Source organism: Salmo trutta, chromosome 21 (genome assembly GCF_901001165.1).
Source record: "Salmo trutta chromosome 21, fSalTru1.1, whole genome shotgun sequence".
NCBI lineage: Eukaryota > Metazoa > Chordata > Actinopteri > Salmoniformes > Salmonidae > Salmo > Salmo trutta.
The window spans coordinates 22846226-22871292 of NC_042977.1; the positions used below are offsets into that span (position 1 = coordinate 22846226).

The following is a 25067-nucleotide window of genomic DNA, read 5'->3' on the forward strand; positions in this document are numbered from 1 at the left end:
TTGGGGGTAGATGGCTGGAGACTCTGACAACTTTTAAGGCCTTCCTCTGACACCGCCTGGTATAGAGGTCCTTGATGGCAGGAAGCTTGGCCCCAGTGATGTACTGGGCCGTACGCACTACCCTCTTTAGTGCCTTGCGGTTGGAGGCTGAGCAGTTGCCATACCAGGCAGTGATGCAGCCAGTCAGGATGCACTCAATGGTGCAGTTGTAGAACTTTGAGGAACTGAGGACCCATGCCAGATCTTTTCAGTCTCCTGAGGGGGAATAGACTTTGTCGTGCCCTCTTCACGACTGTCTTGGTGTGTTTGGACCATGTTAGTTTGTTGGTGATGTGGACACCAAGGAACTTGAAGCTCTCAACCTGCTCCACTACAGCCCCGTCGATGAGAATGGGGGCGTGCTGGGTCTTCCTTTTCCTGTAGTCCACAATTATCTCTTTTGTCTTGATCACGTTGAGGGAGAGGTTGTTATCCTGGCACCACACAGCCAGAAAAACATTCTCACGTAGGTGTTTCTTTTGTCCAGGTGGGAAAGGGCACTGTGGAGTGCAATAGAGATTGCATCATCTGTGGATCTGTTGGGGTATGCAAATTGGAGTGGCTCTAGGGTTTCTGGGATGATGGAGTTGATGTGAGCCATGACCAGCCTCTCAAAGCACTTCATGGCTATAGACAGGCTACGTGTCGGTAGTCATTTAGGCAGGTTACCTTGGTATTCTTGGGCATAGGGACTATACAGATCCTCTCAAGCTCTGTCAGGTTGGATGTTGAGCGTCGCGGCACAGCTATTTTCAGATCTCTCCAGAGATGTTAGATCGGGTTCAAGTCCAGGCTCTGGCTGGGCCACTCAAGGACATTCAGAGACTTGTCTTGGCTGTGTGCTTAGGGCTGTTGTCCTGGCTGTGTGCTTAGGGCCGCTGTCCTGTTGGAAGATGAACCATCGCCCCAGTCGGTGGTCCTGAGCACCCTGGAGCAGGTTTTCATCAAGGATTTTTTTGTACTTTGCTCCGTTCATCTTTCCCTCAATCCTGACTAGTCTCCCAGTCCCTGCAGATGGAAAAACATCCACACACCATGCTTCACTGGAGGTATGGTGCCAGGTTTCCTCCAGACGTGATGCTTGGCATTCAGGCCAAAGAGTTCAATCTTAGTTTCATCAGACCAGAGAATCGTGTTTCTCATGGTCAGAGTCCTTCAGGTGCCTTTTGGCAAACTCTAAGCGGGCTGTCGTGTGTTTTACTGAGGAGTGGCTTCCGACTGGCCACTCTACTATAAAGGCCTGATTGGTGGAGTGCTGCAGAGATGGTTGTCCTTCTGGAAGGTTCTCCCATCTCCACAGAGGAACTCTGGAGCTCTATCAGAGTGACCATCAGGGTCTTGTTCACCTCCCTGACCAAGGCCCTTCTCCACCGATTGCTCAGTTTGGCTGGGCGGCCAGCTCTAGGAAGAGTCTTGGTGGTTCCAAACTTACTCCATTTAAGAATGATGGAGGCCACTGTGTTCTTGGGAACATTCAATGCTGCAGAATTTTTTTCGTACCCTTCCCCAGATCTGTGCCTCGACACAATCCTGTCTCGAAGCTCAAAGGACAATTTCTTCAACCTCATGGCTTGGTTTTTGCTCTGACATGCTCTGTAAAATGTGGGACCTTATATAGACAGGTGTGTGCGCCTTTCCAAATAATTTCCAATCAATTGAATTTACCACAGGTCGACTCCAATCAAGTTGTAGAAACATCTCAAGAATGATTAACGGAAACAGGATGCCAGAGCTCAATTCTGAGTCTCATAGCAATGGGTATGAATACTTACGTAAATAAGGTATCTGTTATTCATTTTTTATACATTTCAAAAAATTTCTGAAAACCTGTTTTCGCTTTCTCATTATGGGGTATTGTGTCGATTGATGAGGATTTTTAAAAAATGTAATACATTTTAGAATAAGGCTGTAACGTAACAAAATATGGAACAAGGGAAGGGTTCTGAATACTTTCCAAATGCCCTGTATATGCTCCCTCCTCTCCTCTTCAGTCTGTGGCAGTCTTACCTAGAATGGAGGCGCCCTCTGCCTGGAACTCTGGGACCTGTCCCTCTGATGGAACACTGACTGTCCGACGCAGGATCCTGCCCTTTGACGAATCTGTAGGACTATCAACCACCTCACCTGGCATCTGAAAATCACACAGAGGGAAAAAAACGGAAGCATTTTAAGTAGGGCATCGTCAGCAAATGTATTATTTTTATTTCTATAGTACGTATACTGAATAAGTAATAGTTTTCCTAGTAGCTTAGGACCATGATCAGCCTGGGACATATATACAATATTAAGGTCTTCTCTTTAAATGTAAATGTTTCCTGCACACATAGAAGACGGGATATATTTTTAGAGTTAAGATGTCAGACTCAGCCCCCTCACTATCCACACCATTCGTCTGAAATGGTGTGTGTGCATGGTGGTAGAAGGGGGGGTAGTATTAGGAGGAACTTTACTCACCTCTTCCTCCTTATTGAGCAGGATGAGCTGACTATCAGTCAGGACGCAGTACTTCCTCTCCCACATACTGGTCTCGGAGTAGGGCGACTGGCCGCAGGAAAAGCGATGTGTGGGTGATCCCTTCACATCTGCACAGAGGGGAGAAGAAAGAGACCTCAGGAGGGAGTAAGCAGCACAGAAGATCTCACTGTAAATCAGGAAGATACTAAACTTTAAAAAGTTAAGGAACGGGTTATAATGAACATTCTCTTCACCCTTTCAACTTTACTTTATACACCACCTTTTGTATGTGATGATAGGATGCCATACTGAAGTGAACTGCTTTTGGGGCTATGCCTCATTTTGACTGATCAAAGTCTGCTGCCTAACAGAAGATAGATCATCACGAGACACAGCTTTATTGTTGATTCTACTGACAGAGGAACCAGCATTAGGTAGGAAATTGAATTAGCACCAACTCTGTTGAGCCCAGAGAAATTAAGGTGAAGTCATCACAACTTGTCTGTAGAGGGCAGAGTTGTCCTCTGCTAAGCAACAAAGAATGGATTTCAGCTGTCAGGCTACTGCATGTTATTGCAGGCCTTCAATTACATCCTATATAGATTAATTTAATATTGATTATATGGGGGGGGGGGGGGGGGTTGTATTAAATACAACTATGCCTACATTATCCACTGACATGCAAAACTGGAAAAGGTGAATCCATACCTTGTCATAAAATAAAATCATTGCCGTGTGTGGAGTTTAATCCCCTTGCCCAAGAAATAATGTATTATCATCATACATAGCTTGATAGCCTTCCTAAACTAGCAATAGAATTACTGCAAAAGTATGTGAATGGTGATTGGCTGAAAGCCGTTGTATATTTTTACTCTTCCAATTACGTTGGTAACCAGTTTATAATAGCAATATGGCACCTCGTGGGGTTTGTGGTATATCCGCGTTGCGTCATACATAAGAACAGCCCTTAGACATGGTATATTGGCCATATACCACACCTCCTCGGGCATTATTGCTTAATTAATTCACAGCTGTCTGTCAACCCATCATTATGTGATGGAGGTGCACTGCCTTGTGTCCATTAACTACCTCACTGCTCCTACAGGATGTCTTCTGCAGGATGTGACCTTTTCCCTACTGGTGAGATGGTTCCGTCACAAATGGCGCACTGTTCCCTATATAGTGCACTACTTTTGACCAGGGTCCAAAATGCACTATATAGGGAATAGGGTGGTATTTGGGATGCAGACAATGCTTTAGGAGGCAGCAGACATAGCAGGCAGGCAATTATAGTTGATGAGGTCATTGCAAGCGAAAGGGGGCTTTTTGGGATTAAATATTAAAGTGTTGTATTCAAGGTTCATCAGCCCACCGGGTGCATCTGCCTGATGATAGGCTAGCTGCCTGGTTGGTGCAGGGTAGTTGTGGAATAAGAGTGCATAGGTCATGCCTCCATGTCACCAAGCATAAGTGGGAAGGGCTATAGGTCTATAGGCGACCCTTCAGGCGTAATCAATCTCCTTTGACTAACAAGGTTGAGTCCAAAGGAGGCCCTATTCCCAGAGGTTCATGTACTTTCCCGCAAGTGAGTCAGTCATTGGCAGCGTCCCAAATGGCACCCTATTCCTTATATAGTGTAGTGCATTATGTAGGGTATAGGGTACCATTTGGGAGACCAATGCTGCCCCTCCCCCCTCCATGTTAACTGGCCACAACCCTGTAATGTACTCCAATAGCAATAAGCAGTGCTGAACAATAGGACAGAGTGCAATGACGAGGGCTGATAGCAAATAGTTTTTACAACGCCGGCTCACCAAACACGGATGTAATGACAGAGTAAACAGACATGTTTTTATACTGTCTGACTAGAGATGGTAATGTGCCGCCTTTTGGCCGCAGCACTGTGTTGGAGACTGCTCCACACACACACACACACACACACACACACACACACACACACACACACACACACACACACACACACACACACACACACACACACAGAGAAAATATAGAAGACGTGGGCGAGGGGGGAACGTAATCCAGAGATAGTGTAGGCTGCTTTGAATAGGATGGCTGGCTGCATGTATTCATTGTTTATGTTCAACATATGGGTATGTGAGCTGAGAGCTCAAATGAGACATTCTGTGCCAGTTGACTAATTGACTGCGGAGGAGTGAACAGCACAGCTCCTTTTGAATCTGGCCAACTTTCCCATACACAGATTACAGACGAGAGGGAATAAGATATTTTTTTCTTTCAGACATGCGGTACAATTTATCACTCATCATTTCCGAAATACAGCGACTTCAAGTTATTTTGAGACAAAAGAATGAACTAAACTTGAGTGTGTCATCCCTGGAACGTCTGTCATTAAATCTTCAATACCGAAAAGAATAAAACTGCATCCACCGGTGTTTTCCCCATCCCATGACAGCACTATACTGTACAATGGTAGTCTATACAGAGAAATGTACACGTTACCAGATATTTCTGTAGGCATATTAAATCATGTACCACAAAGGTTCACTGCCACAACACCCAAGAGAACACAATCTTCTCTCACCTGCTACTGTTCAAATGTAGCTGTCTGCTGTGTGAAATTGCCACGTTTCTCAAGGGAATTCAAGGCGGCCACAAATTCCACAAAATAGCCTCACCTAAGCAGGAGTAAAAAAACTAATTGGAGTATTCTGTGTTTCTCCTGTAAGAATATCCAACTACCACATCCACAGAAACCCTTACACTCGTCACTAACTAGGCCTAATTACCAACAGTCTATTGACAGGCTGTATCAGCCAACAGGTTGTATCATAACCGGCCATGATAGGGAGTCCCATAGGGCGATGCACAATTGGTCCGGCGTTGTCCGGGTTTGGCCGGTGTAGGCCGTCAATGTAAATAAGAATTTGTTCTTAACTTACTTGCCAAGTTAAATAAAGGTTACATAAAAAAATATATTTAAGGTAGATGTGACCATTTAGTCAGAAGACTGCTGTTGCAAATTCATCTCACTATATAACTCATCTACGCTCGACTGCAGAAGCTTGTTGGCCTGGTTGGTTTAAGACCATTTGCTCTCTGATGTCACCATCCCATTTTCAGGACTGAGGTCTTTGACCAGAGGCAGAGCAAGTACTTCAGAGACGACTCAAACAGTCATAATTTGATTTGGTTTCATTTGCACTCATAAAGCGTTAGAATATCCAAGAAATATGAATTATATAAGCAATGTCAATGCGATCAACACCAGCAAAACTGTAGGCTAGCAAAGAAGGATTTTAATTCAATCAAAATGGCCGGTTTCCCAGACACAGGATAGGCCCTAAACCGAGTCCTGGAATAAAAAGCACTTTCAATGAAGAATCTCCACAGCATGCTTTTGTCCAGGACTAGGCTTAATCTGAGCCTGGGAAATACGACCCAAAAAGATGTAACGCATTTGGGGGTTTATAGGGTGATGGGGACTTGCACTGTGCACAGAGTTGTGTGGGTGCAACAAAGCAGTTCATTCAATGACAGAACAGGAAACACGTTCCCCCTCACTTAACATTCATCCTGGAAACAGACCGACAGAGGGCTTAAGGTCCTATATCTGTCACTGACACTTTGACAGTTACAATAAGTTCAATGAAAAGCATTAACGATCAGAGCCACTTTTATGGCACATTTCCATCCAGGATTTACCCAAAAGGCTCAGATTTAATGGCTTCCATCTACGCGGGCCAGCACCAGTGTCTCACTTGGGCCATGGCTCCAGTGGACCTGCTCTCACTTGGGACCAAAGCCAGGCCACTGGTACTTTCACTCTGTATTTACATAACAATGGCTAACTCTGAACTTTAACACCTTCTCACAAAGCAACTGCATTGATTATGCAGAGGTTGTTGATTCTGCTCTTCACAATTCCTCAGCCCTAGCTATGGAAACCATTTCCCTAGTATAACATAAGGGTGTATACACTAGTGGAACACTGATGTTACAGTCAAAAAGCAGCCAAAGAGTCAACTTCTCTAGACCAGAGAGAAGTCTGTGTGTGTGTGTGTGTGTGTGTGTGTGTGTGTGTGTGTGTGTGTGTGTGTGTGTGTGTGTGTGTGTGTGTGTGTGTGTGTGTGTGTGTGTGTGAGTGAGAGATTGCTGCCTGGCCTAAAGTGAGCGTCAGGAGAAAGGAAATGGAGACACATCATCAGACCATCTCCCCAGCTCACAGAGAGGGAATGCTTTTGGTTATTGAGTAATGAGGTCGTCACTGTGTGGGTGTCCTAGAGTTGAGCCCCCATACTGCCATATGCTTGTTTGTGAGGCATACAGGTCTGAAAACAATTAGCAGCGAAGTCTTGCCAGCTGGAAGTAAAAGAACGTTGCCAGTTTGTGACCCGGAGGGGGTCAAAGCAAAGTACACAAATAGCGGCAACAGTGAGAGAAACAGAGGTCCTCTGACTGGGTGTGTGTCTACAATACATGTGTGAAAGACAGAAAGAGAGGACAGCGAGGGAGAGAGAGAATGTGTGACTGGAACTAAGGCAACTGGCACTTGTGGCATCTATGAATACTCTGGTCAGTCCTCAACCAGGCAGAGATGTCCAGCTGCAGGCCCTGACCAGGCCCAGTCCACATGGCCAGGGAGAAACCCAACCCTCCAGAGGCCTGTCTGGAATGTCTGAGAGTCAGGGTGAGGTTCTCCCACCTGTCCCGGGTGGGGTTTCAGGGGCATACTTTGATTGCTAATCACTGCCAATACAGGATAGATCCTCCTCAACACACACACAAACATACAGACCAGGGTTTCCGCTATCCGGTAATAGCCGGCTTTTGGCCTATAAAAATGAGAAAAGACTAAAAACTTAATTGCCACCGGCCAATTGTCCAGGAGAAGAAAAAAATTCATTTGTGCAAAATAATGCTTTTTAGCCTTTTCATTGATGGAAATACATTTGCCTGGTCATGCTTACCGTTCTATTAGGTTCATTTGCCTAATTTAGTGGAATTAAATTGCTGTGTGTGTAGACAAAAGTATATTTGTAATGCATCTTATTTAATCACAAGCGTAGAGCATGCAGCGAGAGCTGCAGTAGCATCTCAAACAAAGGAAGGCAGGCTTCACCTCACATGACCCTTTGCAATGACCTGGAGGCAGTAGGCTATGCATTTAGAAAAACAAATACTTAACTGTTTGAAACCTGAACTCTTTTAATACATATTATGAGGCATGTCTTACCTTGCTTCAAAGTAGCCTGTTAGATCCCCTCTCAACATTTCTAATGGATATTTTTATCTCTGTCACATGAAACTGTGCACACGTGCAGTGCCCTTTTGACAACGAATTCCTGCTAATTGCATTATGGAACAACTGCCTACTGCTTTGTGCGCATTGCTGGACTATAATGTGAAGAAATTGTTTATCAACATTTTAAGCTAAAGGTTCTGATCGGTTGCATCAGACTCATTGCTTTTTAACATGTTGTTTATGTAGCATAGGTCTTAGGATCCATCTTCCCACAACTGTCCCAGAGTCTATTTCTTACTTGACAAGCTGACTAACAGAATAGGTAAACTGATGAGTAAATTAGTAAATTGCCATATTTATTTCCCAAAAAATTTTGCTGGTCAAATGTCCAGCACCTCATTTTCCTAACTGAAACCCCGACACAGACACACAGACATTCACACACAGACCTATTTGTAATGCAGTCGGCATATAGGATCTTGAACTTCTCCTTTGCGGCTCAAAATAGAGAATTCACTTCTATTTTCCCAGGAAAAAAGCTTAAAGGGAAATATGGTTTCTCGAGAAAAAAAAAAAGTTCAGTTTTGACCTCTCCAGAAGTAGACTATAAGCCTACTGAATTTGCTTACGGCTGTGATTAAAAACAGGGAAGTAGCAGCTGTTTGAAAATCTTAAATATGGTGGGGAATATTCTGCCAAATGACCACAGTGCTCACGCAGTCTTTTCTTTCTGAGGGGGGAAACTGTTTGGAGGCACTTACCACTTGTTTAAAGACGTCTTTAAAACCACGTCCTTTATCTCAAGGGTGACTCACCACGCCGAATAACATAACACAATTATCATGTGGGACATAAACCTACATTTTAGGCTGCAACCGGTAAAAGCGTAATACATTTCGCCACCCTTAATTTAATTCCCATAGTGTTTGCTGCCAGGTGGGTCCACACCCAGAGCCTCTACTACATAGGGCAATAGAGGATGCTTTGTGTGCGCCAACAATCTTAACCTCAAGCCCTACACAGACAGAGACCAACCTATACCTATTTGTAAGCAATAGCCAGGTTGCTGTGACAACAAGTCAATAAAAGCAGCTCCTCCAATGACAATGGCCTGACATCTCCTTTATCCAGAAAACCTGGCCAACAGGTGGGGAGAGAGAGAGGAAAGAGAGGAGGGTTTAGAATACAAACAGACACAAACAGAGAGAGGTGTGGTACTGAAACTGACCTACTGTACACAGCTACACGCACGCAGTCTGTCACTAAAGAAGAAAAAAAAAAAAACTCACCACAAAATTGGGAATAGGATATAATAGCTGTATTGTTCTCCCTATATTACAGGGGCTTAACTACAATAGCTGAAATGCAGGCCTTTGTATCACAGAAGACAAAAGCAAGCTATTCAAGAACATTGCATATTAACAACAGTAATTGGTAGCTGGAGCGATAGAGGTGGAGCCTGACTCAAAAGGAAGAAATTATTGCAATTAACTGATTGGCACGTGAATGTGGCCCTGTCTTTATTGAATTGTGTGGCATTCCTGCTGTAAGCCATGTGGGACCACAGAGAGGTGATTCAGGGTTTTTTGTTATGCTTTCTTAGTATGGAGGGCTATCTGTAATCACAGTAAGGTGTTCTCTCTCTCTCTGACCAGCTGCTCCCTGAAGGGGGTAGGAAGACACAAGACAGACTAGGGTTGCGTCTCTATTCCCTATAGGCCCTGGTCATAGGGTGCCATTTGGGACGTACCTTATATACTGCTGCTTTTCCCAAAGATAATATATGATAAGGCAGCATAGGCCATATAGATAAATCATTGTTCATCTCTATGGCATAGGTTACAACAGACAGCAGCCTGGTTATTACTAGGTGAGCTTCATGAAAATAACTTCCTTTTAGAGGAGTCAAGTGATTCAAGACTGAGCATTGAGGCCTCAGTTCTAGCCACAAACTCACCCCTGCCTCACAATCATCACGAAAAGATACCTAGAACCCAGTGCTTTTTATAATAATTTGCACAAGTGTCATTTTTAGATGATTGCACATCTAAAACATGTTTTTTTATTTAACTAGGCAAGTCAGTTAAGAACGAATTGTTATTTACAATGCCAGCCTACACCTGCAAAACCAGGACGACGCTGAGCCAATTGTGCGCCGCCTATGGGACTCCCAATCACAGCCGGTTGTGATACAGCCTGTATTTGAAACAGGATGTCTGAAGTGACGCCTCTAGCACTGAGATGCAGTGCCTTAGACCGCTGTGCCACTCGGGAGGCCAATACAGAGGATAGATGTATATGTGAATGAATGTATGACCATCTGAGCATAAACAACTTATCTCGGCAAAGCAGTGGCACTCCATTTCTAATCAGGCATGCATGAGTAAAGGAACATGACAGGAATTCAGCTGGCTTAAATGCTGACATTTACAATCGAGATGGGCATGTTCATGCACCATAAAAAGTCCTAAAAATAAGTCCCATTCCATTCTATTAAATGCACAGCGCTACTGGAGTGAGTGAAATTGTTTTACAAGCTCAGCCCACAGACATGCCTGGATACATTTGAATTTTTTTACTTAACTAGGCAAGTCAGTTAAGAACAAATTTTTATTTACAATGGCGGCCTACCCCGGCTAAACCTGGACGATGCCGTGCCAATTGTGCGCCGCCCTATGGGACTCCCAATCACGGCCAGATGTGATACAGCCTGGAATCGAACCAGGGACTGTAGTGACACCTCTTGCACTGAGATGCAGTGCCATAGACTGCTGCGCCATTAATTGGAAAGTTCACACGTTTATAAAATGTGAAGATATATACAGTTGAAGTCTGAATTTTGCATTCACTTAAATTGGAGTCACTAAAACTCATTTTTCAACAACTCCACAAATTTCTTGTGAACTAACTATAGTTTTGGTAAGTTGGTTAGGACATCTCCTTAATTTGTCCAACAATTGTTTACAGACAGATTATTTCACTTACAGACAGATAATTCACTGTTTCCCAATTCCAGTGGGTCAGAAGTTTACATACACTAAGTTGACTGTGCCTTTAAAACTTCTTAGGGCTAGGGGGCAGTATTGAGAATTTTGAAAAAAATATGTGCCCATTTTTAACTGCCTCCTACACCAACTCAGAAGCTAGAATATGCATATTATTGTTCAGGTTTGGATAGAAAACACTCTCAATTTTCTAAAACTGTTTGAATGGTGTCTGTAAGTATAACAGAACTCCTATGGCAGTCAAAACCCTGAGACAAATTCTGACAGGAAGTGGATACCTAATGTGTTGAATTACCTTTAAGCCTATGCCATTGAAACACACAGGGGCTTATTAATCGTTGAGCACTTCCTATGGCTTCCACTAGATGTCACCAGTCTTTACAAAGTGTTTTGAGTCTTATACTGTGAGATCTGACCGAACAAGAGCCTTGGAACGGTGGTGGCCGATTAGACTCTGGCGCGCGAGTTCATGTTGGGTACACTCGTTCCAATACGTTTTAAAAGAGAATGCAATCGTCCGCCTTGAATATTATTCATGTTCTGGTTAAAAAAGGCACTAATGATTTATGCTATACAACGTTTGACATGTTTGAACGAACGTAAATATTTTTTTCCCCTCGTTCATGAAGAGAAGTCCGGCGGGCATATATCATGTGCTAACAACACGGAGCTTTTTGGACATAAATTATGAGCTTTTTCGAACAAAACTACATTTGTTATGGAACTGGGATTCCTGGAAGTGACATCTGATGAAGAGAATCAAAGGTAATGGATTATTTACATAGTATTTTCGATCTCTCCAACATGGCGGTTAGTCTGTATCGCAAAGCGTATTTTTCTGGGCGCAGTGCTCAGATTATTGCAAAGTGTGATTTCCCAGTAAGGTTATTTTTAAATCTGGCAATCCGGTTGTGTTCAAGAGATGTAAATCTATAATTCTTTGAATGACAATATAATATTTTACCAATGTTTTCGAATAGTAATTATTTAATTTGTTGTGCTGATTGACTGGCGGTTATTGGAGGGAAACGATTTCCTCAACATCAACGCCATAGTAAAACGCTGTTTTTGGATATAAATATGAACTTGATAGAACTAAAAATGCATGTATTGTCTAACATAATGTCCTAGGAGTGTCATCTGATGGAGATTGTCAAAGGTTAGTGCATAATTTTAGCTGGTTTTCTGCTTTTGGTGACGCCTGTCTTTGAATTGACAAAACATTACACACAGCTATTGTCAATGTACTCTCCTAATCTAACTTTATGCTTTCGCCGTAAAGCCTTTTTGAAATCGGACAACGTGGTTAGATTAAGGAGATGTTTATCTTTCAAAGGGTGTAAGATAGTTGTATGTTTGAGAAATTTGAATTATGACATTTAATTGTTTTCAAATTTGGTGCCCTTGATATTTCACCGGTTGTTGATAGGGTGTACCAGGGGTGGAACGCTTGCGTCCCACATAGCCCCTAGAGGTTAAACAGCTTGGAAAATTCCAGAAAATGATGTCATGGCTTTAGAAGCTTCTGATAGGCTAATTGACATAATTTGAGTCAATTGGAGGTGTACCTGTGGATGTATTTCAAGGCCTACCTTCAAACTCAGTGCCTCTTTGCTTGACATCATGGGAAGATCAGCCAAGACCTTAGAAAATAAATTGTAGACCTCAACAAGTCTGGTTCATCCTTGGGAGCAATTTCCAAACGCCTGAAGGTACCACGTTCATCTGTACAAACAATAGTACGCAAGTATAAACACCATGGGACCACGCAGTCGTCATACCGCTCAGGAAGGAGACGCGATCTGTCTCCTAGAGATGAATGTACTTTGGTGCGAAAAGTGCAAATCAATCCCAGAACAGCAGCAAAGGACCATGTGAAGATGCTGGAGGAAACGGGAACAAAAGTATCTATATCTGTCACGTCCTGACCAGTAATAGGGGTTATTTGTTATTGTAGTTTGGTCAGGACGTGGCAGAGGGTATTTGTTTTATGTGGTTCGGGGTGGTGGTTTGTTTAGTAGGGTATTTGATTTATGTATTCCGGGGGTTTTTGGGCACTGTTCTATGTTAGTGTATTTGTATGTTATGTCTAGTCTTTTGTATTTCTATGTTTTGTTTATTGGGGTTGGACTCTCAATTGGAGGCAGGTGTTTTCTAGTTGCCTCTGATTGAGAGTCCTATATATAGGTATGTGTTTGTTGAATACTTTGTTCTGTGTGTGCCTTACCAGACTGTTATTCGTCGTTGTGTCTTTTTGGTGTACGTGTTTATTTTGGTTTTCCCTTCTTTGTCCTATTAATAAAGAAGATGAGTGCACATTTCCCCGCTGCGTCTTGGTCCGCTTTATCCGACGACAACCGTTACAATATCCACAGTAAAACGAGTCCATATCGACATAACCTGAAAGGCCGCTCAGCAAGGAAGAAGCCACTGCTCCAAAACCACCATAAAAAAGCCAGACTACGGTTTGCAACTGCACATGGGGACAAAGATAATACTTTTTGGAGAAATGTCCTCTGGTCTGATGAAACACAAATAGAACTGTTTGGCCATAATGATCATTGTTATGTTTGGAGGAAAAAGGGGGAGGCTTGCAAGCCGAAGAACATCATCCCAACCGTAAAGCACGGGGGTGGCAGCATCATGTTGTGGGGGTGCTTTGCTGCAGGAGGGACCGGTGCACTTCACAAAATAGATGGCATCATGAGGTAGGAAAATGATGTGGATATGTTGAAGCAACATCTCAAGACATCAGTCAGAAAGTTAAAGCTTGGTCGCAAATGGGTCTTCCAAATGGACATTGACCCCAAGCATACTTCCAAAGTTGTGGCAAAACGGCTTAAGGACAACAAAGTCAAGAAGGTATTGGAGTGGCCATCACAAAGCCCTGACCTCAATCCTATAGAAAATCTGTGGGCAAAACTGAAAAAGCGTGTGTGAGCAAGGAGGCCTACAAACCTGACTCAGTTACACTAGCTCTGTCAGGAGGAATGGGCCAAAATTCACACAACTTATTGTGGGAAGATTGTGGAAGGCAACCACAAACATTTGACCCAAGTTAAACAATTCAAAGGCAATGCTACCAAATACTAATTGAGTGTATGTAAACTTCTGACCCACTGGGAATGTGATGAAAGAAATAAAGCTGAAATAAATCACTCTCTCTACTATTATTCTGACATTTCACATTCTTAAAAAAAAGTGGTGATCCTAACTGACCTAAAACAGGGAATTTTTACTCTGATTAAATGTCAGGAATTGTGAAGAACTGAGTTTAAATGTATTTGGCTAAGGTGTATGTAAACTTGCGACTTCAACTGTGTATATATACACTGCTCAAAAAAATGAAGGGAACACTAAAATAACACATCCTAGATCTGAATGAATGAAATAATCTTATTAAATACTTTTTTCTTTACATAGTTGAATGTGCTGACAACAAAAATCACACAAAAAGAATCAATGGAAATCCAATTCATCAACCCATGGAGGTCTGGATTTGGAGTCACACTCAAAATTAAAGTGGAAAACCACACTACAGGCTGATCCAACTTTGATGTAATGTCCTTAAAACAAGTCAAAATGAGGCTCAGTAGTGTGTGTGGCCTCCACGTGCCTGTATGACCTCCCTACAACGCCTGGGCATGCTCCTGATGAGATGGCGGATGGTCTCCTGAGGGATCTCCTCCCAGACCTGGACTAAAACATTTGCCAACTCCAGGACAGTCTGTGGTGCAACGTGGCATTGGTGGATGGAGCGAGACATGATGTCCCAGATGTGCTCAATTGGATTCAGGTCTGGGGAACGGGCGGGCCAGTCCATAGCATCAATGCCTTCCTCTTGCAGGAACTGCTGACACACTCCAGCCACATGAGGTCTAGCATTGTCTTGCATTAGGAGGAACCCAGGGCCAACCGCACCAGCATATGGTCTCACAAGGGGTCTGAGGATCTCATCTCGGTACCTAATGGCAGTCAGGCTACCTCTGGCGAGCACATGGAGGGCTGTGCGGCCCCCCAAAGAAATGCCACCCCACACCATGACTGACCCACCGCCAAACCGGTCATGCTGGAGGATGTTGCAGGCAGCAGAACATTCTCCACGGCGTCTCCAGACTGTCACGTGCTCAGTGTGAACCTGCTTTCATCTGTGAAGAGCACAGGGCGCCAGTTGCGAATTTGCCAATCTTGGTGTTCTCTGGCAAATGCCAAACGTCCTGCACGGTGTTGGGCTGTAAGCACAACCCCCACCTGTGGACGTTGGGCCCTCATACCACCCTCATGGAGTCTGTTTATGACCGTTTGAACAGACACATGCACATTTGTGGCCTGCTGGAGGTCATTTTGCAGGGCTCTGGCAGTGCTCCTCCTGCTCCTCCTTGCACAAAGGCGGAGGTAGCAGTCCTGCTGCTGGGTTGTTGCCCTCCTACGGCCTCCTCCACGTCTCCTGATGTACTGGCCTGTCTCCTGGTAGCGCCTCCATGCTCTGGACACTACGCTGACAGACACAGCAAACCTTCTTGCCACAGCTCGCATTGATGTGCCATCCTGGATGAGCTGCACTACCTGAGCCACTTGTGTGGGTTGTAGACTCCGTCTCATGCTACCACTTGAGTGAAAGCACCGCCAGCATTCAAAAGTGACCAAAACATCAGCCAGGAAGCATAGGAACTGAGAAGTGGTCTGTGGACACCACCTGCAGAACCACTCCTTTATTGGGGGTGTCTTGCTAATTGCCTATAATTTCCACCTGTTGTCTATTCCATTTGCACAACAGCATGTGAAATTTATTGTCAATCAGTGTTGCTTCCTAAGTGGACAGTTTGATTTCACAGAAGTGTGATTGACTTGGAGTTACATTGTGTTGTTTAAGTCTTCCCTTTATTTTTTTGAGCAGTATATATATTTAAAATAAATCTACATTAGTCCTACCTACATAGCCATAGGTACCTCATGGGACAAGTATTTCTAGCTGTCCAAAAACAGTCACAATAAATAATTTGTATTCAGTGCAGGACGATGGGGATAAATGCTCTTTGTTCCTGTGGTGAGCTCACTCCAGAACTCAATGACATTGTTAAATATTTAAATACGCTGCCATCAATGAGGTTTCTCACATTTGCATGGGCTTCTTTTTTCCCCTGTTGCAAAAGGGTCAACCATACGTGCTTGGAGCATGGGAAGGGGTGGAGTCTCTGAGGTCGAAGGTGAGGGATAATGTGTGCGTCCCAAATGGCACACTATTTGCTATATAGTGCACTACTTTTGAACAGGGCCCATAGGGAATCACCCAATGTCATTTCTTATCACGTCAAGCCTATATCCTATTCGATAAGCATAGGTTAATCGTTCAGTGAAGAGGTGTGCAGACAGACACACAAGCTAATCTCACATAACCATCAAGCACGTTGTGCATATCTGACACACAAACTCTTCCCTTTTTCAGAACAGTGGTCCATCACAACAGATGTCTCTTTTAATACGTAAAGCCCCCCCCCCACACACACACACACACACACCAGGCCTCATTCCGGTAGATGCCCCAAATTAAATGCAAAGCTACGGTTAGTTTTCCCAGGACTGGATGCAAACGTTGGCCCGAGCTTTGAAAGGTTAATGAGCTCTTAAGTGCTGCTGCCACATTCTTTTTGTTATAGCACGGTACATTTATTTGCAGAGGGGCATTTGCATACGAAAGGAGGGGTATGCAGTTTCCCTTCCGCATTCAGCAGGCTCTATTTTTGTGAGCACTCAACCTTTGAAATGTAAGATTTTTGGGTGGAAGATGCGCAAGACAATCTAATTTAGGTTCATCACAGAACAGGCGGGAGGCATGAGACTAACTGAACACTTTTAGTTCAAGCACATGGATGCATACGGTTTCATTGTCCTCCAATTAGGATTAGTTTCAATTCATTTTCATGAGAGAAGCCTCAGCTGACTGCTTGGTGTGAGAAATGTAGGCAGGCCTGAGGGAAGTTCTGTGAATCTACAATGAGGAAGCCCACGTTGCTTACTCTACCAAGGAGAAGTGAAACATCAAATGGAGAGCATTGTGGTTTCATGTCATAGTGAGCTTTCAGTTACAGGCTAGTACAGCAGGCTCCATGGAGGCTTCCTTACACTTATGTTGAAATGTTTGAGAACACTGCTGCATAATGAGGATGATTACCACTCAGGCAATACCCTCCCCCACCATCCTACATATCCTCACCCCCCCTCTCCTCAATAAACTAAACATGTTACAAATACACAGGGAAGCCATTTTTGTGACAAGAGTAAATTGTCCACAGGGCCTAGTGGCCTACACCTTCAGACCCTTAGAAAAAGTAGGAATATTTACACATCTTAGACCACAGTGTAGTGAGACTTGTTACACAAAAGCTAGGGTTTCCAAACAAAAACGCACCTTTAGACCAATGGGTAAAATAATGTTAATTGTGTAGATAATCCTCTAAGAAAACCAATGGTCCAAACCTCATATCACCATCATAATCCGTTCAAAAGTATTTTCAGATTTTAGTGCACGCTTTACATATGAATTTGAAATTCTTTTTACTTTTATTTTTACAAAAACAAGCGTCTGTGTGAAATTCCAAGCTTTTTATTTTCAAAGCTTTTTTAATTCAGCTTGTGTCATGCTAACTTTGCTTTTTGCGACACGCAGAAACAACTTTGAAGACGACCACAAAATGTAAAATCCTCAAAAGAGAAACCTGCACCGCTATGTCAACAGAGCTCAGTGCTTATTATTGGATGTATTACTTTATTAAATCCAACTTTTTGGATATAATGTTAATGACATGTTAGAGAAAGACCCTACTGAACGATTCAGAACATGAATAACCACATTTGTCTTGGTAAAAGGCATTTTGTAACATAAGGAAGTGAAATTTACATCACCAAAGTGTGTTTTCCCCATACAAAAGCCAATGTAGCACATCAGTGATCACCAAGTCCCCACCAACCCTACAACATTTCTTTTTGAGGAAATCTGGCCCCAATGTTCCCTTATGACTCATTTCAGGAACATGAAATAGAAGAACGCCAAACCACGGTTGAAAAAGCATTGTCATTTCTGCTCTTGAATTACAGTTGGCCTAAATGCATGTGTGACCTGAGCATACACACTGCAGATGTGCTGTGAGGTGAAAGATATCAGCGAATGTTTCCATTCATTTCAGCATGACAAATCACCAGGGCTATCGTGCACCGCTCAATTCTCATATACTGATGGGAAATAAAATACCATGGTTCTTCAGATCAGAAACGATCTAGCAATTTTCAGGCACGATATTTCTTCCTTTTCATGTTGGTTGCCAGGAATAGGAGGACAAAACGCATTCATAATTTTTTGAGCCTCAGAATATTACATGTCAAGTGATAGTTTAGTTGGAAAATTCAATTAGCATTAACCTCCAGCAAAGAAAATTCATACACCCTGCTCTTTGGTTGAGCATTACAGGATTTGAGTCAATTCAATTGTAAATATCTACTCCTTTATTGGAAAAGCAGGCCAAAGGCAGATCCCTTACTATCAACTAGCAGCAGACCCCTCCCCACAGCACAGAGGAAAGATCTGAAAATGCACAGTAGTCCCTTGTAGCTCAGTTGGCAGAGCATGCGCTGTATGAAAATGTATGCACTCACTACTGTAAGTCACTCTGGTTAATGGTATCTTCTAAATGACTCAAATGTAAAAATGTACACACTTGTATTGCAGTAAATAATAGCAACAGAAATCTAAATTGGGCACTATTAGGCCTACTTGGAGCAGTAGTTAAAAATAATTGCACCATTTTAAACGCTTTAGGCCAACTAATAATTATGGTATTACCCATGTAATGTATTAGACTTTTATAAATAAATATACAAAAAATAAACAGTAAACTCAAATGCAGAATAATTGTCCCTTCTAATTATCCCTATGTCATTCTAAAGAGGATGGACAGAGAGACACAGAGACAGAGAGAGAGAGAGTGAGAGAGAGAGAGAGTAGAGAGAGTGCTCTCCTACCAGGCACTTGGTTCTCAGGGTCAGGCTCATCCTTGATGCTGAGAATCCTACTGATCCTCTGTGATACAGAGGAGAACAGGCCGTGGACAAAGGGGACATTTTGCTCCTCCTCGTCTAAGCGCACCTTCCTGACTGCAGTCTGCTTTGTGCTGCTGCCAGCCCCTGGCTCTGACACAGACCTGTGGTAGGGAATCAGGGAGAGCAGAGAGCGCAGCCTCCCCTGCCCACTGTGCTGCTCCACAGGTCCAGTACTGTTCCTGCTGGTGGTGGTCCTCCTAGGTAGACTCAACACCCTGAAGTGGACAGGTTCCATTACGATGTGATCATTACTGTCCAACCTCGGCACGTTTGGTATTTTAGGTGTCAGCCTGGCAGACGTCCTCCACTCGTAGCCGTTCAGTGGCTGCTCAGGAGAGGACTTGGAGTGCTGCTTCAGCCAGCGCGTTCTGTAATGGTGCCAGTGGTAAGAACCCTCCATGCCAAACTTAGGTGGTTTCGGACCGGAATGTCTGCTGTGCTCTGGAAACTTTCTCGGTAGACTCATAATCAAATGTAAACCTAAAAGCTTTCAGATGAAGGCCACCATCGAACGGCTGCTGAACCTGATGGTTGGTTGACAGCTTTGTAATATTTTAACTGACTACAGCGACCATTTCTTTGTGTAGTAGTAATGTTCCGTATTTGAGTAGTAAGTTCAGTATCTTGCTTACTGGCTGACTGTAGCCTTCCTGAGAGGAAGTGGGGTGTCAGATGTATACGTAAGCTTCCTTAGACGCTCCAATCAGATGCTATTATACTGGAGGCCTCAGGTTGTGGTTTTCCGTATCAAGAGTCAAGATTTTTTTTTGAGATCGGTCTTGGAGATCTTGTTAAAAGATGGAAAGGACTGTTTGTTGTTATTACTGCCCCATGATATGAATATACACTTTTCATAGACGTCACAGACACTCGAGGACTAGGCAATGTTTCTCAATCAGATGTTCCAACAAAATATTGCATTACGTACATTGTGTAACTTCCACTGTCAGCATAACAGTCTAGACAGCATAAATAGACCACAATACTGCTGCAATCCATTTGCTACAAAACACATTATGTAGGCTAAATGAAATCTCTGCCATTCACTGGAGTCCTTCACACATTTAAAATGTAAGTGTAAAGAAGACCTACAGGGGGGTTTTCAGTTGTACGGTACAATTAACCAACGTTACACTTGAGAGCAAAATAAAAAAACATTATGCCTTTTGACATTTCAAGTACGCCTAATTTAAAACAGGAGATGGAGCATTAGTAAGTAATTAAAACAATTTATGATTGTCAAGGGGGTGCCATTAACTCCGGGGAACTGGAGGGGGTGCCATTAACTCCGGGGAAATGGAGGGGGTGCCATTAACTCCGGGGAAATGGAGGAGGTGCCATTAACTCCGGGGAACATAACAGTATCCATGATGGGGACTGTGTGTCAATGGATGCTGAAGTAGCTTAGCACATACACCCACATACTCATCGAGTTAAGAGCGAAAAGTGCAGCACTGGCAATTCCACAGTGAAGTGGTCCTGAACATGGAAAATGTTTTGATTACACTTGTTCTCATGGGTATACTTCCTATTCAATACCCATTACTAGCATTCACAAAATGTTGGTTATTTGAGTCATTCCTCAAATATCAAATCATAACATCCATTCAACCCAGCCATTGTGGTATTTTCCATCATCAACTACCACATGACGTAGACCATGTGGCTTATATGTCACTCAGTTAGGGGTGGCTGCCGGCCACCCCTAACTGAATGGCATGGTGTCATAAATATTCATGTGTCCTGCTAAATGCGGTGCCCTGGCTGGGCCCCAGTCCTCTGTGATCAGAGAGGAAATGGGAGAGGAGTCCCACTGGGGGCTAGCTACAGGCCATAGTCACTCCTGCCTGCCTTTGTCATCAGGGCTTATTGGAGTGCACATCCTTATCAGGGACAGAAATGGAGGGAGTACAACTTGAAACCCACCACAGCAAGACTGAGGACTGAAAACCTTGATATGGATGCTTTAGTTTTACAAGAAAGAAAAGCATGGCTGTGTCACAAGTGGCACAATATTTCCTTAGTGCACTACTTTTGACCAGAGCCCTACAGAATGTCAAAAGTATATAGCCTACAGAAAATGGTTGTTATGGCCTAAAATAAATGTGTTCATATGGGTAGAATATTGTAACCTAGGCCTATATAAATTTGTTCATATAGGCAGAATATTGCATATAAATTAATTCATATGGTTATATAAAGGCTGAAGGCTAAAAACAGCCTATGCTATATACTGGCCTAAATCTAGTTTCTGTAATGTTTTCATTTTATTAGCATTTTATCTAGTTTTCACACCACCCATCAACACCAACCAATCACTATAAAACAAAAAGGCTTTATTTATAGACAAAAAGGCTTAGCAAAATACAAAAAATTATTGGGCAAGTAGGCCTAAAACATTTAATTAAGCATGACCTAAAACTAGAACCATCTTTTAGGCATCATAGGAATGTAACATTAATACATTCTAAAAACGTTTTAGCTGTCCAAAATTGTGTGACATAAAAAAAACACTTTTTGTTCCTTCAATTAATGGCAGTGTTTGCCTGTCAATATAATAAGCACCTTTCTGTGAAATTAGACAATGTGCTTCTTCTTGAGCCACTCCTTTGTTGCCTTGGCCGTGTGTTTTGGGTAATTATCATGCTGGAATACCCATCCACAACCCATTTGCAATGCCCTGGCTGAGGGAAGGAGGTTCTCACCCAAGATTTGACGGTACATGGCCCCGTCCATCGTCCCTTTGATGCGGTGAAGTTGTCCTTTCCCCTTAGCAGAAAAACACCCGCAAAGCATAATGTTTCCACCTCCATGTTTGACGGTGGAGATGGTGTTCTTGGGGTCATAGGCAGCATTCCTCCTCCTCCAAACACGGCGAGTTGAGTTGATGCCAAAGAGCTCCATTTTGGTCTCATCTGACCACAACACTTTCACCCAGTTGTCCTCTGAATCATTCAGATGTTCATTGGCAAACTTCAGACGGGCATGTATATGTGCTTTCTTGAGCAGGGGGACCTTGCAGGCACTGCAGGATTTCAGTCCTTCACAGCGTAGTGTGTTACCAATTGTTTTCTTGGTGACTATGGTCCCAGCTGCCTTGAGATCATTGACAAGATCCTCCCGTGTAGTTCTGGGCTGATTCCTCACCCTTCTCATGATCATTGCAACTCCACGAGATGAGATCTTGCATGGAGCCCCAGGCCGAGGGAGATTGACAGTTCTTTTGTGTTTCTTTCATTTGCGAATAATCGCACCAACTGTTGTCACCTTCTCACCAAGCTGCTTGGCGATGGTCTTGTAGCCCATTCCAGCCTTGTGTAGGTCTACAATCTTGTCCCTAACATCCTTGGAGAGCTCTTTGGTCTTGGCCATGGTGGAGAGTTTGGAATCTGATTGATTGATTGCTTCTGTGGACAGGTGTCTTTTATACAGGTAACAAGCTGAGATTAGGAGCACTCCTTTTAAGAGTGTGCTCCTAATCTCAGCTCGTTACCTGTATAAAAGACACCTGGGAGCCTGAAATCTTTCTGATTGAGAGGGGCTCAAATACTTATTTCCCTCATTAAAATGCAAATGAACTTATAATATTTTTGACATGTGTTTTTCTGGATTTTTTTGTTGTTATTCTGTCTCTCACTGTTCAAATAAACCTACCATTAAAATTATAGACTTATCATTTCTTTGTCAGTGGGCAAACATACAAAATCAGCAGGGGATAAAATACTATTTTCCCTCACCGTAGGTGCATCCTGTTTCCAGTGATCATCCTTGAGATGTTTCTAGAACTACATTGGAGTCCACCTGTGGTAAATTCAATTGATTGGACATTATTTGGAAAGGCACACACACACCTGTCTCTATAAAAGGTCCCACAGTTGACAGAGCATGTCAGAGCAAAAACCAAGCCATGAGGTTGAAGGAATTGTTCGTAGAGCTCCGAGACAGGACTGTGTCGAGGTACAGATCTGGGTACCAAAAGGTGTAAGCAGCATTGAAGGTCCCTAAGAACACAGTGGCCTCCATCATTCATAAATGGAAGAAGTTTGGTACCACCAAGACTCTTCCTGGAGCTGGCCGCCCAGCCAAACTCAGCAATCGGGGGAGACGGGTCTTGGTCAGGGAGGTGACCAAGAACCCGATGGTCACTCTGACAGAGCTCCAGAGTTCCTCTGTGGAGATGGGAGAACCTTCCAGAAGGGCAACCATCTCTGCAGCACTCCACCAATCAGGCCTTTGTGGCAAGACGGAAGCCACTCCTCAATAAAAGGCACGACAGCCCGCTTGGAGTTTGCCAAAGGGCACCTAAAGCACTCTCAAACCATGAGAAACAATATTCTCTGGTCTGATGAAACCAAGATTGAACTCTTTGGCCTGAATGCCAAGCGTCATGTCTGGAGTGGGGCACCATCCCTACGGTGAAGCATGGTGGTGGCAGCATCATGCTGTGGGGATGTTTTTCAGCGGCAGTGACTGGGAGACTAGTCAGGATCGAGGGTAAGATGAGCGGAGGAAAGTACGGAGAGATCCTTGATGAAAACTTGCTCCAGAGCGCTCAGTACCTCAGACTAGGGCTAAGGTTCACCTTCCAACAGGACAATGACCCTACGCACATAGCGAATACAACGCAGGAGTGGCTTTGAGTCAAGTCTCTCGATGTTTTTGAGTGGCCCGGTCAGAGCCCGGACTTGATCCCGATCAAACAAATACGTGTGTGTGGGTGGGTGGGTGTGTGTGTGAGAGTGAGTGAATGAGCGAGTGTTGTCAAGGCTGTTTTCACAGTCTTGCTTTGACCACCAGACGACAGAAAGAAAGAAACTTAACATAACAGGATACCAGTAGAAGGGAGAACAGTAGCAGGTGACCCAACTGTGGTTTGTGGTTACCAATTCAAATGCAGTAATTACCACGATTGAGTTTTAATAACTTAATTCATAAACAAACTTGATATATATATCTATATATTTTAAACTAACTAGTTGGTAGCTCTGTATATACACTAGTTACTTCTGTGAACTTTATTTATCCTCCATTATCCTTCCAAAGCATATCAATGTAATTAGTCAGCTGCTATCTGGTGATGTGACTTATATCTTTGTAAGCAAACATTAGCTTTGTTAGGTTACATTAGCTAACCTTTAGCTAACTAAATAACTACTGCAGAGGCTAATTTGACTGTACTGTATGTGTTCTATTTACATTTTAGAGTCCGATTCCACCAACATCTGCAAAGGCATCAACATCAAGCTTGAGCAAATGAATATATTGGAGCTAGGCATAAACATGGTCCGTGTCTTGTTGTCATAGTTGGTGGTTACACAATTAGGCTACAACATCCCATGGCGCCGGAAGAAATGGAAGCCGGAAGAAATGGAAGCCGTTTTACGGGCGACTAACTAATTGTGCCATTATGTGGGGGTTCTTTCACGTTATTTGTAACTTATTTTGTACATAACGTTTCCGCCACCGTATCTATCGGCAAAAAAAGAGCTTCTGGACATCAGGCCAGCGATCACTCACCTCGGATTAGACAAAGATTTTTTCTCCAACAAGCAGGACGCACAGGATGTACTTCAGACACCCGACAAGGCTAAAATCCCAGACAATGACAAGACAAAGAGACGCAGGTATAGAGGACACACAGTGGGGTGCCTCGTGCGCCGATGGCGAGTGGGAAACCTTCCCTTACCATCAATATTACTTTCCAACGTACAATCATTGGACAATAAATTAGACGAGGTACAAACACGAATATCCTACCAATGGGACATCAAAAACTGTAATATCTTATGTTTCACCGAATTGTGGTTGAATGACGACGTTCAGCTGGCGGGATATACGCTGCACCGGCTAGACAGAACAGCACACTCTGGTAAGACGGGGGGGGGGGGGGTCTGTATATTTGTAAACAACAGCTGGTGCATGAAATCTAAGGAAGTCTCTAGATTTTGCTTGCCTGAAGTAGAGTATCTCATGATAAGCTGTAGACCACTATATTTGCCAAGAGAGTTTTCATCTATATTTTTCGTGGCTGTTTATTTACCACCACAGACAGACGCTGACACTAAGACTGCACTGAGTCAGCTGTATAAGGAAATAAGCAAATAGGAAACCGCTCACCCAGACGCAGCACTCCTAGTGGCCAGGGACTTTAATGCAGGGAAATTTAAATCAGTTTTACAGAATGTTTATCAGCATGTTAAAAGTGCAACTTGAGGGACAAAAATTCTAGATCACCTTTACTCCACACA

The 25067-nt window shown here is 43.4% G+C and overlaps 1 protein-coding gene across 5 annotated transcripts in view; it reads right to left on the minus strand.

Annotated features, from left to right (window-relative positions):
• Nucleotides 1–25067, minus strand: part of LOC115156983 (ras GTPase-activating protein nGAP) — a 100566-nt gene that overhangs the window by 59643 nt on the left and 15856 nt on the right. For 3 of the 5 annotated variants that reach the window (XM_029704794.1, XM_029704795.1, XM_029704793.1), the window contains exons 1-3: nucleotides 18742–19461; nucleotides 2494–2621; nucleotides 2047–2170 (exon numbers count right to left, since the gene is read on the minus strand). In XM_029704794.1, coding sequence (XP_029560654.1) covers nucleotides 2047–2170; nucleotides 2494–2621; nucleotides 18742–19285 — 796 coding nt within the window. In that variant the 5' untranslated portion in view covers nucleotides 19286–19461. Of the gene's footprint in view, nucleotides 1–2046; nucleotides 2171–2493; nucleotides 2622–18741; nucleotides 19463–25067 lie in introns of those variants that run through there. The other 2 variants (XM_029704796.1, XM_029704797.1) reach the window with 2 other exon arrangements.